Source organism: Akanthomyces muscarius, chromosome 1, assembly GCF_028009165.1.
Source record: "Akanthomyces muscarius strain Ve6 chromosome 1, whole genome shotgun sequence".
Lineage (NCBI taxonomy): Eukaryota > Fungi > Ascomycota > Sordariomycetes > Hypocreales > Cordycipitaceae > Akanthomyces > Akanthomyces muscarius.
In genome coordinates this window covers 4,262,603-4,275,096 of record NC_079241.1, presented here as the reverse complement: position 1 = coordinate 4,275,096, position 12,494 = coordinate 4,262,603, and the positions used below count along the sequence as shown (strand labels likewise).

Here is a 12,494-nt window from a genome sequence, read left to right as displayed (position 1 = left end):
ACACGAGGGAACCAACACGCGCGAAACTGCTACATCGAAGCGATATTTTTTTCGAGGCTTTCCCGGGCGCCTCAGCTTTTCTTGGACCTCACCTCAACCTGCGACGCTTCACGTGGCGTTTGCAGCGACCAGCCTCGCTGAAATTGACCCATCGCCGCTAATTGCCTCCCAACGACTACAGCACCGTGACTGGCGCTCGGCTCCGGCTTATTCATTTACTCTTTCAAGGCGGGAGCTATTTCCTACATGGCTTACGGCTTCTAACCTTGGGAGCTTACAATCATTGCACTCGGCAGCAGCTCGCCATGGCCGGTCCGAAAGCCTGGCGGCCCCTGCGGCTCTCAGGAGAAGGCGAATTGCCGCCTTTACTGGTTGCCTTTGAGACCAGGTTGTCCGACTATTCTATCCAGGTTACAGACATGGCTCATGTATGGTTCGAGTCGATGGAGAGGAAAGCCATATGCATAAGAGCATGGGGAGAAAACACGAGCATCGACCCGAGTGACACGCCAGAGAATATGGGCAAGTTCCTCCAGACACTCCAGAGCGCCCTGGATGAGGCGGCTCCTGGCTATGATGAAGCTATGGTCACTCTTTCTCCCGGTTCAGTAGCAGACTCGGGAGAGGACGGCTTGAAACTAGTGACCATCTGCCAGCTTCCTGGCTTTGAGCCTCTGAAATGGCCATTTCATCTGAAGAAGTCGTCATCCATTGCGGTCGCGAACGAATTCGCCATTCCGCTTGTTGAGACTCTATACTCAAAGAGCCGCCAAGTCGACATGTTGCTACAGGCGTTGAAACACAAAGATGGGGTGATTGCCAAGCTCTCCGACAAGCTTGAAGCTACTGGCACAGGTTTGGAGCACGTTTTCACCGCGCTTTCAGGTCGCAAAAAGGTGACTAGAGAGGCTGCACATGATAAAATAAGAGGCCTAGCTCCATTCAACGAACAAAAGATGAATGATGAGCTTCAGAACGACGCTGATCGGCCTGGAGACGTGATAGACCTAGTGCAGAGAGTCTTTGGCGGCACAACTACTCCATCTGATACATCGATGGCCCTCGCATCAACCGGCCTAGACAGTTGGTGGCGTAGCTTCAGAAGCACGTCAAGTCTCCCGCATCGCAGTGCTCCTGCAATCGAGAGCCAGGCGGCTGCTCCAGACACCGCAGCACCGTCCTCGCCCCTAGACACCAACGACGTGACAATGGGTGAGGATGATGACAATGATGACGAATTTCAGATTCAGTCTACTCCTCCACGCCTCAAACCAAAGAAGGACAATGAATCAACAGTTGCTTCTACATCGTCAAAACAACATTCGCCTTCAAAGGCCACCAAGAAAGAGCTCGGGTCTTCTCAAGAGTCGAAGCGAGCTGGGCGTATCGGAGGGATTGGGGGCAAGAAACATGTACCACCTCCATCGTCCCCCAAGGCAGTCAGTCCAGCGCCTCCTGGCTGCAAAGCAGCGGTGGCAGACGACGATGAGACCGCATCAGAAACTGCTAGTGACGTGGACGAGACTGCATCTCTTCCTGACGACGACGCCGCCGCGTCATCTCCGGCGGCGGCGGCTCCGTCTCTCTCGTCAGCCAAGTCACCTGCAAAGAAGAGCGGTCTGGGCCGTATCGGTGGGAAACCGAAATTACCACCAGTGCATGATTCAGAGCCTGCAGTGGACGGCGCTCCTCCTTCTACGCATGTGCATGCGGCAGCGAAGGCGGAGGCGGGCTCGGCCGCCCCCAGCAAGAGGCTGGGCGTCATCGGTAAGCGGATTGGAGGCGGTACAGCATCGTCAGGAGACGCAGCAAAGGACGATGCGCAACGCGGCCGTACAACCTCGCGCAACGCATCGGCAGAGGCCGCAGAGGAGAGGAAAAAGGAAACCTCGCAGGAGCGTGCGGATAGGAAACGAGAGGAACTGAAGAGGGAGCTGGAGAAGAAGGCAGCAGCTGGACCGGCAAAGAAGAAGAGGAGATTCTGAGAGCCGTTGTCGCGTATCTACTGATGGACACTTGCCTTTTCACGAGATCGATCTATCGCATGATACATAGCTTCCATTCTGTCCGTCAACGTGTAGGCAACATTACACTGGCCCCGATTCGGCTCTTTGGCTGGAGTCCGCGATGACAGTCGGCCCATTCCCTGACGAGCCCCGTGGCATGATTCAGCTAGCCTATAATTACACTGCATTCTCAATAATCTCTCACACTGCTGGTTTCCTGCCGATGTAATACACATTTCAGTACACCGTCCATTGCGTGGAACGTCTTGATCATACAATACACCCCCCTCGAGCCCCCGCCCTCTCTCTCTCACATACCACAGCCATATTTTCACTTGCACGGGCCGACTACGAGCTGCAGTGGCTCCTTTCGTCTAGTGAAACTTGCAGCTGGGTTTCACGACAACCTCGTCCCAGCGCGAAGAGGAAGTACGCGCACATGCAGAGAAAGGCCGAATGCATGATGCCTCACCGGTGTTGCGCAGGTGCGATGCTTCCCTCGCGCGTCTTTTTCGACAAGTCAGCAGGAGCACGAAGGACCATGAATCATGAGTAATTCTCCTTTTTGGGGAAAGTTGTAGAGCCGCGCTTCAACCTGTTTGAGACGATGCGTGCACCAAAACGTGGAGGGGGTGCGGTGCACTCCAACGGCTGGTCCAGACTTCTCCAAGACACACCAATAACAATTTGTTGCACTGCAACGATAGCTGTCCGTCCAAGGCAACTTCCATCTCTGAGCAAGGTAGTTGTAGAACTTCAGGTGATGCTCTTTGTTTTTCTACTGAGTCGCTGTTGTCCCTGGCGCCTGTCCTACAGCAATGAGATTTGGGGTACATGAAAGACGAGAGCAGCTGACTGGGGTATCATGAGCGATGTCATGATAGGTTTTTATCGGTGAATCAAATATCATTATACAGTTGTTTCTAGCCAGTCGTCTCCTGTGAGGCTTTGTGCACCTCAACTTACGACTGTAGACGTTCTCAACGGAAGACCCTCTATGGCAGGCAAGATGGGCCTACGAAGTGACTAGAGTACAGGCTGTTCGATAGCCCATGGGCGTACTAGCACAAATTCGCGCTCGCCGTGGGCGATATTCCGCAGGACGGATGTGCTCCGCGCAGCAGACTCCATCGCAGGGCACTCCCCTCAACCACCGTGCCATCCTCGGACGAGACACGATGGCGCCATACATGGGGAGATCGCCCATGCTACGCTCCATCGCCACTGCTGATTCACGAAAATCAGGGCTTCTACAGCGGGCGTCGTTTTACTCAGCCCGCAGCCAAAGCCTTTTCTGCAACCCGTTGACGCTAATTACAATCTAGGGAGGAGGGGGGGGGGGGAGTGTGTCTCGGGGAGAGGGTCAGAAGACAACAACAGCGCCCTTTTACGCCTGCCGCTCACTACATTGGGAAAGGCGACAGAGCACTCCGGGCTTATCCTCCCCCTGGCTCGCGGCTGTTCCGATCATCGAGCCCCGGTAGTCCCCTTTCTTTTCTGTGAATCCGACTGGGAACGGGCGTCCCAGCAGCATTGTATTCATCTTTCATCCCGATTTTCAGCGGCTAGTACCAATAGGCTCAAGCCCACAGCCTGGACTGTGCGGGCTGCTTTGCTGGAATTGGAGTAGGCCCATATGCAGGTGCATCAGTAAGTGGTCGAGCCAAGCCGTGTCTTCTTGCCCCCCCTTCTCTTCTTTACCCTCCCCCATCATCATCGTTGGAGAAACCTTGGGAACGCCACGGTCCAATGCAGAAAAAAAGGGCTGCTAACGATTTACGGCAATGGTCACAAACACCTTGCTGGGCAGCTGTCCGGGCTTTTTCATTCTGAAACAGTGGCACTTTTCTCCTGCCAGGGTATCTTTTTGGGGGCGATGGGTAGGCAAACGAAGGGCTTTTTTTTTTCTTCTTCATTTATTTTTACGTCTTGTTTGAGGGCGATGTTTACAGCTCTGGATCGAAATATTTTTAGCACTACTCGTAGGGCAACGCTAATCAGCCAGCTCCATTGCAGGATCACCAGACTTTCCCCCGTACGCAACGTTGGTATTGTTCTCTATTCAGATCCGAATCTAGTTTAGCACATGAAGCGATCAGCCTGTTAGATGGCGACGGCGACACACCCCCCTGGTAGCTTAGCTCCAGGTAGCCCTGCGAGTTTGGCCGCCGTCGATATGGCACTTGGGTCGGTTTATTATCCTCACCATCGATATGGAGAAGACGAAACGGACCAATGTGCTATTCTTGTCTTCTTTGATACAACAATGCAGCTAGTGAGCCTGTGCCTCTTTATTAGAGAGGCGTCTTCTTGGATCCTCCACATGCCACCCAATAGGCCGCCACGGCTGTCAATGCGGCTCGGCGAAAGCAGCAACGTCAGTAGTGGATGAGGGCCGCCCGTCATTCACAGCGCCCAAAACGAATCCTTCCACCCATGCCGTGATTACGATTCCCTCTTTTGGGGAGTGCGAGACAGGGGCCACGAGGGCATGTGCCCAACCAGTGGATATCGACAATGACTGTTGGAAAATCAAAAACAGAAAGCCGCTAAACAAATTAGTCCATGAAGTGGTGGAGTTGCGTGGTAAGTGGTATGTCGATTCGTGCGTGAGAGACAGAAAACGGTTGCGGGCGTTGCAATGGCACTAAAAAACTTCCCGGCGACGCTTCATTGACAGACAACCGACACCTCCCGGTCCTTGTCCTTGCGTGAGAGAGATGGTGGCTTGTTTTAGTGCGGCCGCTGGCTTTTTCCTTCTCGCACACACATTCAAATATCTTCAAAAAAGCACAGGCCGCTCCCTGCCCGGCCTCTTCTCTCGCCTGGATCTGATGGACGACGGACGAGGAGACGACGACAGCCGGCCGGCAGAGGCCCTAGTGTGCCTTTTTACAAGCATTCCGCCCAACAATGCTCCGACTCCTCCACGGCCTGTTGCTGTGCTGTATTGTCTTGATGTGGTTAGAGGCACAAGCCCGGATGACGACGACGACGGACGCTGATCAACGGTTGATTCACCTTTCTCTACCGCACGCCCCCTGAGAGTAAGGCAATCCAGCACCTGGCCCTGCCTTTTCTTATACTCCCCTCCCTTCAGCTTCTGCAAGGTCGCCTCTAGAGCCTGACATTTTAGGCTCAAGGGCGCGTTGCCATTGGAAGGTAGCCGAGCTGGCTCACCCTCTCCCCCCCTCCCCATACCGGCAGATCCTTCTATTGAGCTTCGATTTCCCTTCTCTCGAGTTGCTCAAGTTGGATCAGCCGTTGGCCAATGCGCCCGCCGGCCTCCCATGCTGAAGATGTGCCGGTGCCCTGGTCGACCCCCCGGCTTCAATCCCACCCCATTTACCGTCCTCGCACAACGACTTCCCTGGAAGCACATCCCGTTCGCTGGCCCGGGCACCGTCGAGCCGGAATCGGGGGCCCCTTGAGTGGGTGGGTGGTGGTGGGAAGAAGCGATGGAAAAGGACACACATGTGCATATTGCCTGCATTGCACAAGCAGTCCCATCGGCATTGCCACTATTCCTATAACTTGCGATTTAAGCGAGAGCCCTCTGGTCGACAAGATTTCACTAAAGTTTACGTACGTTTAGAGACCGATTCGGCCGCGCTGTCGATTTTGACAGCCGGGAATCCGTTCCCAGCCACTTTTTTGGCAGCGACGACTGGACAACTGGGAGATTATCGCCCCCCAGATTCCGGGAAAATCCGAACGGAACAACGCCGAACTAATTTTGGTTGTTTTGTTCCTGGATGTTCTCTTTGTTCTCGTGCATATGAGGCTTTGCTTCCGTGACCTTGGCCCCCTGGGCCTCTGCGCTTCTTGATACGCAAGGTACAGTTGGTCGCTTGCTCACGAGGGGAACGGGACTGTCTGCCACGTCGTCTCCCCGTAGTGAGTGCAATCTGGGGGAGCGAAGTCCATCCGCAGCGCAGGACTGCACTGGGTTCGGGCTTTCTCAGGATTCGCCTGCTCAGGCATCACCAGACTCCCCCTTGTACAAGAGTGCTATCCATCGCTCATGTGTACAACCACCAGCCACCTATCAGTGTGCGTCTCATGCTGCAACCTGTTGCCTATGCTGTCATGACACCGAGAATCAGTCCGTGCAGCAGAGAATCGGCGTCACAATCTAAAATATTGAGAAATGTGTTTATAAAAAATTAAAAAGAAATATATTGTCATCAAAAGAATCGTGGCCTGCCGGTCTATGTATAATACAGGGTACCCAGAGAAAGTACTCTAAACAATGATAAATAAAAAGAACGAGAAAGAAATGATTCGTCAAGACACTAGCCAGGTCTCCTCTTCTCTCATGTGCGCCTTTTTGCCTTGATCCCTTCTGGCGTCCTCGGTAACAGACTAGCAATGTCTCGTCACTGTCAACCAGGCTCAACTTCTTCGCAGCGCCCGCCCAACAATGTACTAGTAGTGAGTAGGGTGGTTGGTGCGTGTGGATCTTGTGCCATGTTGCACCGCAGCGAGAATCACACAGTTCACACCCCACCGCTTCCCTCACACCAGCGCCAACCGTCGTCCTATTCGCGCACACCCTCAGAGTCGATGCTGAGTCCCTGCCTCGTGTCGTATTCAGCAGATGAGTAGCTGTGCTGGTTCTGGTCATCTTGCAACTGGCCAGTAAGTCCAGAAAGACCAGAAGACATTTGCGTCCCATATGGAACTGCAACGGCTGGTTGTGATACAACGCCACCGACATGGGTCCCGGCCAGAGTGCCGTCGGGAACGCCGCCCACAATCGCATACTCCCCCATATTTCCTCCCCCAAGATTGTACATGGAGTAGTTGTTGGAGTTGCTGGCATCTTCTGGGCTGAATCCATTGTATCCTTGATGGACATCTTCTTGCGAGTAGCACATTCCTCCTCCGGGAGCCATGTATCCCTCAACCTCCGAGAGCCCATGCATGGAAGGCGCCATGTGGGGATGGGAGATGGGAGGGCCATAGGTAAGCTGCTGATCTGACGGCATACCGTGCATCTGGAGTCGATGATTGTAGAGCCTCTCACGACCCCGGGGGTTGTATCCCAGGGGACCTCTGCGGCTGCCACCGTAGGAGCTGTGGCCCATACGTCCCGAGTTGTGTGATTTCGAATGGGTGTTGCTCTTGCGATACCTTGTCGTGCTTTGGACGCCTTCCTCAAGCGCCCAGTCTGCCAACACCCACTCAGTCGCTCGCCTCGACTCTGTTCCGTCTTCCTTCAGTGGTGCTTTCTCAAAGGCCTAGAAAATCGCTGTTAGTACATGGCTTTTCAAATCCGGAATGTGGTGTGCAAGGTAACATACTCGGTTCATGCTCAGGTTGTGGCGGATGCTGTTTTGCCAGCCTTTGTTGTTCACAGCCTTGTTGGTATTCTCTTCGAACCACTGGTAAATCTGCCGCAGCGACAACTTTCTTGTGTTTGAGCTCATGAAAGCTCTGAACAGAAGTTGAGAGTACGGCAGGCTGTTGATGTCCCCTTTGGCCTTGCCCAGGTCCGAAGTGCAGGGGAAGTCGCTTGGTGGTGTGTGCAAGACCCCAGAGTAGTCGGGATGTGAAGTAGGCTCATTGACTAGAGAGCCCATTTCAGGAATTCCAGCAGCTAGCTGGCGGCGTTGGGCAGGAGATCCATCGCCAAAGTGGCTGTGGGGATATTGGGGGCTTCCGTAGTTTGAGGGCATCTCAAACACAGGCGAGTAGTTGGCCTGCATCGGGGGGGGAGTAACGGCAGAGAAGGGGACACTGCAGTCTGGAAAATATCCCGCCGAGGTAGGGGCGCCTTGGAACTGATAGGGTACCGCGCAGTCCCAACCACCAGCAGGTGACGATGGTGAATTGGCGTAGGCAGAATGGTCAGGCAGTAGCTCGTGGTGGTGCAGCGTCCAGGGCTCGCTTTCTCCTGACTCTGATGACGATGGCCAGCCAAAGTTCTGTGGGGAGGAAATGACGGAATAGTTATCTGGCGGAGACATGGGTTCACGTTTGCTCGTGTCGATCTCTGATGTCTGCTGGCACAGGTGGGCGGCTGAAGGTGATGATTGGGGAGTCTGTATCTTGGCCTCGAGCAGCAGACTATCTTCGGCCTTCCACTTTGCCAGGTGAATGTCGGTGATGGGTTCAGACTTGATGATGTCTGCCGGACCTTGGAAGAGCTTGGGAGATGCAAAGGGAGAGGGCAGCTTATTATGGCTGTCGCCCTGGCCACTCATTGGTGTAAGAGAATTCATGGCGTCAGCTCTCATTTCGGGCCGTGCTTCGGTCGCCAGGTTTCTATCGCGCAGAAACGGTGTGTGTCTACTTTCCAGAACCAGACGAACCCGGTGTGGCGAGCAGAAAAAGGGTTAGCCGGCGGCGTCCCAAAGTTTGCCTGGAGGCAGTCGCTCAAGGATATGGCCGGCGATTTGATAGACAATCTTGTTTCACAGGATGAAAGACAAGAATGAAAGACAGACAGAAAACAGGTAAAGTCTTTAGGATGAAAGATGTATCAACAAGGGGAAGTGTGGTGTTTGGGGTAGCCGGGAAGAAGATGGGGGAGCAGAGCGGGAGACGGGCAGCATCTATAAGTGAGAGGAAACAGCAGGCCAAAAAGCGCCCGCCTGTATACTGCTGCAGGTCGAGGGACGAAAGGCAGAAAGAGAGGGCCTTTGGCTGTGGATCCCGGGCGAGAGCCCGTCTGTCTGTCTGTCTGTCCGACATGGTCGTCCAGCTCTAAATGGGACTCAGTGCCTCTATTGTTGAAAGTCAACAGCAGCTTCAAACAGTCCCATCAACCCTGTAGTGTGGGAGCCGGTCCCCCACAACGGCTGCAGGGCCTGGGATGGTACAGGCCCAGATCTAGACAATGCTGGTGGGCTGCTAACTGGGCTGGCGCAGAGCTAAGTTGTTGGTATCCCAGAGCGGGCTGGCATGGGTGGCTTGTCCTGACCTGGGCGTGAACGTATCAAAGGCGAGCTAGCCTGTCTGGCTGTCCTACCTGTTTCTGCAGAGGATGGGGCCGCACACTCTTCCCATCCGCCATGCTCTCCCTTGGGCCTGAGCTTTCTTCGTCCTCTTGTCATGGACGCCGGGCTGGCCGGTGCGCATGGGGTAGAATGAAGAGGAGGAGGGAGGGCCTGGTCGATAACCCCTCATTCCCCTGTGTATTTGTGTTTCTGTGTAAGAACTGGCTTCTGCCAGTCATCCCTGCAACTGGCGACCCTGTGCGCTTGTCGCTGGTGCGTGCGTCTGTTGCAGCTGTGGCCTGCCCTAAGTCTCGCTATTCTCCCATTCGCGCTGCCCGGCGCCTGCAGGTCGCGTCATGTATGCGGGCAAGACTGCCCAGTGGGAGAAGGGAAGTAGCGGGCACGAGCTTCAACATGAGAATCACGGACCAACATTGATCGAACCGCCCATCTCGTCCTGGTGTTGCCAAAGAAGAAAAAGCAATAATAATAAAAAAGAGCCGATAGCGACAAGTCTGCGCTGTCCCACCAGAAACCCCTCATCGTCCCGTTCAACAATGGACGGACGTGTATCACGGACGAGTGGCCACACCACCACAAGAGCTCGAGCTTGTGCCCCAGTAGACGGCCTTCTCATTGGCATGTTGTGCGCTCACAGCGCACTGCACGCGCTCTTTCTCGCCAAAGGAGTGTCGTTTTGCCGAAATGGTCCGATTCTCGCCCGTCTGAATCCTCTTTGGACCGTACAAGAGTAGCATTTGGGTGTCGGACGACGCTTGTTTCCCGGGATGACAATGTAAGAGCCTTTGATCGATGGCGATTGTAAGGCCCGTTTGACGTCTCGAAATCTCCTCTGCAAGCTTCTCGGCTACTTGCGTTAGCATGAGCTGCTTCCCGCTGCCTTGCAGCAGCGCGGGGAGCAACGCACACCTCATTACACAGCACTATAATACCAGCTGCGAGTTGGAATGCGGTGTTCAACGGGAGGCGACAGATTCGCAACACCACTGTGGGCCAGCCAGTCCAATATCATCTTTTCTGATTTGAAACAACGGCCCCCAAAGGCTGATACAGGCTTTGGAGACCGCACTTGCTCCGCAGCAAGAAGACGGTTTGCACGCAGAGCTCGGAGACGCCGTGTAAGCCCCTCCTTTGCAGAACACAACTTCGCCAGATCAGGTGCAGGCGTAGAGTCTATGATTGTGCAGCTACTAGAGCTTTTTGGTGATATGCAGACTTCAAACTGCTTCGTAACACCAGGAATCATGGCCGCCCCTGCCCTGGCCGTTGTCCTACATTCTAGAAATCATCCGTGCAACATGCAACGTGGGCTCAATCCATATGGTTCTGGTCGGCGGACGCTTAAACAACGAATCACAATTTAGCGGGCCAAGATTTCTTGTACTGGTATTTTGAGGTCTTTGCTTTCCTTCCTTTGGTGCAAGATGCGATTAAGCGAGCCGGGCAGCTATGCTATGTCTAGTTTCGAGACTCGTGCTGACGGCACAGCACTCCGCCTCTCTGTCTGTTGTTACAAAAACCCAAGAATACCGCCAAGATAGCAAAAGTTCCCTTGATGCCCATGTCGTGCTTCGAGCTTCGCGGCATATGACAGGCACTTGAGCGGTCGCCACTCTGGCCTGTTGTCCTTATTTTCGGTAGAAGATCTACGAGCAAACATGTCAGCCCCAGAAATTTCCGGTGAAATGGGACGCAGCCCCGGGAATGGTATGCAGGTCTTACCTTTTTGAACTGAAAATGCAGCTGTAGGATGCCCTACGGAGTCCAAACATGTTAGCTGCAGCTGCTCCGGCTCACCACGGCCTCGCTTCCGTGCGATACAAAGAGCAGCAGTGTCTGCTCGGCCGAATTCTGTTAATCAAACTTGCCTTGTCGAAAGAGCTCTTGAATCCCCGGTCTCTCTTAGCGCTGTAATCCCACTCACGGTCCACAATGCGAAACGCCAGGTCTTCGTAGGGAGGTCCCGCAATGAAGCGAATCAAGCAGGTGTCCTCCTCGCCTGCGGCCGCAAAGGACTCGCCCCGCCGCCTCCCGTGCTCGCGAATAATCTTGAATGTAGGCGCCTTGGTCTTGTCGATGAGTTCCGGGTAGAAAATGTTGAACTTGTAACCCTGCACGACCTTGGGTGGCGGATTGTCGTGGTCATAGTGCGTCTGGTTGTACTTGTTCCACTCGTAGCCCATTTGAACTCGGTTGAAGTACCTTGGCTTTCGTACTTGGTGCTCTCCCGCCCACTGCGGCTTCGATGTTCCTGGGAGCTCCTCCTCCGCAGCAAATACCTCCTCATTTTCCGAAACACCGCGCGCAGCCTCCCTATCGTAGAGCGTCTGTGTAGCCTGAGAGGCATCGTCATTACCGCTTGGTTCTGAAGGTGGCACGTTCGGCGTTGTTCTGGACAGTGCTTGTGTTTGTGCTGAAGCCGCTCTCGTATTGCTGCTCATTTTGCCAGAAGGCTGGCCCTGCCGCTCAAGTTTCTTCTTTGTGATTTTCTCAACAGTTCGTGCTAGGACAGCTTTGGCCTTCCAAACGAGCAAGCTTTGCAGGAGCTGCTCCCAATAGTCTATATCAATATCTTCGTCGGATCGCAGCTTCGCCTTTATTTGCTTCTCCAGGGCGCCTAGCTGCTCGTATGTCTTTGGTGCAAGAATCTTGTTGATATCGTCATCCACACTGCTGACAACACGCCTATCGTGCCTGGAGGGGTCAAGCTTTGCCTTCTGCGACTTGCACAGCGAACGCAAAGCCTCCCAGTATTCCCTATTTCGAGAATCTGTCTCTAGCACGTGGTAGTTCTTTATGTCGGTTTCCAGCTCCTTCAGTCCGTGTAGATCAAGCTTTTGCACAACTTCGGCTGGCTCGGGTACGTCTATATCATCGTCGCCTTCTTGGTCGTCGAAGACGTCGCGCTCCTCGTCAATGTACCGAAGGCTGAACGCCAAATAGTCGATTGGCTTTGCTCTGTTCTCACGAACGCGAATGTCGGCCTTCTTTTTCGACTGACGCAAGACAAATATGTCTTCGTCAGCGACAAATTGACGCGCCTGCTCTTCGCTCGATACGTAGCTCGCGGCAATCTTGCTTGCGGATTGGGACGGCGCAGGTCGGGGTGGTTTCGATACGCGATTGTGTGAGTCGTATCTCGGCGACGTACCATCGCGCCCCCTCGATGGGCCCGGATTGTTGATCATGTTCCGGCGACTGGGGTCCATATTGTGAGTTTCGTTGTCGGATTTAGTACGTTCGTTGATCCGTGTAGAAGTTTTTCGTCGCGTTGGATGCTTGGGTTTTTTAGGCAGATGCGATTGAGCTTCCGCCCCACCAACGAATCGCAGCACATTGGCGGAGTAATGGACAAAGCAGTTTGAAGAGACGGTGTACACAACATGGAAAATTGTGTGCATTGTTTGAAAGAGCTATCGTTATTTATTCAAAGTCTATTTCACATTATGTTTTCTTTCTGGCTACATGGTCCGTAGAGTATCGTCCACGAGTTGCAAGTGTGCGCCTCCCAGGGCTCATTGGG

The 12,494-nt window shown here is 54.0% G+C and overlaps 3 protein-coding genes across 4 annotated transcripts; 1 reads left to right on the top strand and 2 right to left on the bottom strand.

The window, feature by feature from the left end:
• Window positions 1-305: 305 nt before the first annotated feature.
• Window positions 306-1,985, top strand: LMH87_006443 (uncharacterized protein; the record flags this gene model as incomplete). 2 transcript variants are annotated; one of them, XM_056204330.1, is made up of 1 exon in its annotated part: window positions 306-1,985. In XM_056204330.1, one exon carries the CDS (start codon window positions 306-308, stop codon window positions 1,983-1,985), a length of 1,680 nt encoding a protein of 559 aa, XP_056059697.1. The 2 variants fall into 2 exon arrangements, with proteins under 2 accessions (XP_056059697.1, XP_056059696.1); XM_056204329.1 differs by having other exon boundaries at window positions 1,209-1,985.
• Window positions 1,986-6,547: 4,562 nt separating this feature from the next.
• On the bottom strand, window positions 6,548-8,215 carry LMH87_006442 (uncharacterized protein; the record flags this gene model as incomplete). Its single annotated transcript, XM_056204328.1, has 2 exons — window positions 6,548-7,249; window positions 7,313-8,215. 2 exons carry the CDS (start codon window positions 8,213-8,215, stop codon window positions 6,548-6,550), a joined length of 1,605 nt encoding a protein of 534 aa, XP_056059695.1.
• A 2,384-nt stretch (window positions 8,216-10,599) lies between these two features.
• Window positions 10,600-12,180, bottom strand: LMH87_006441 (uncharacterized protein; the record flags this gene model as incomplete). The annotated part of the gene is made up of 3 exons (XM_056204326.1): window positions 10,600-10,617; window positions 10,694-10,726; window positions 10,840-12,180. The coding sequence occupies 3 exons, from the start codon at window positions 12,178-12,180 to the stop codon at window positions 10,600-10,602; spliced, it is 1,392 nt and encodes a 463-aa protein (XP_056059694.1).
• Window positions 12,181-12,494: the final 314 nt, after the last annotated feature.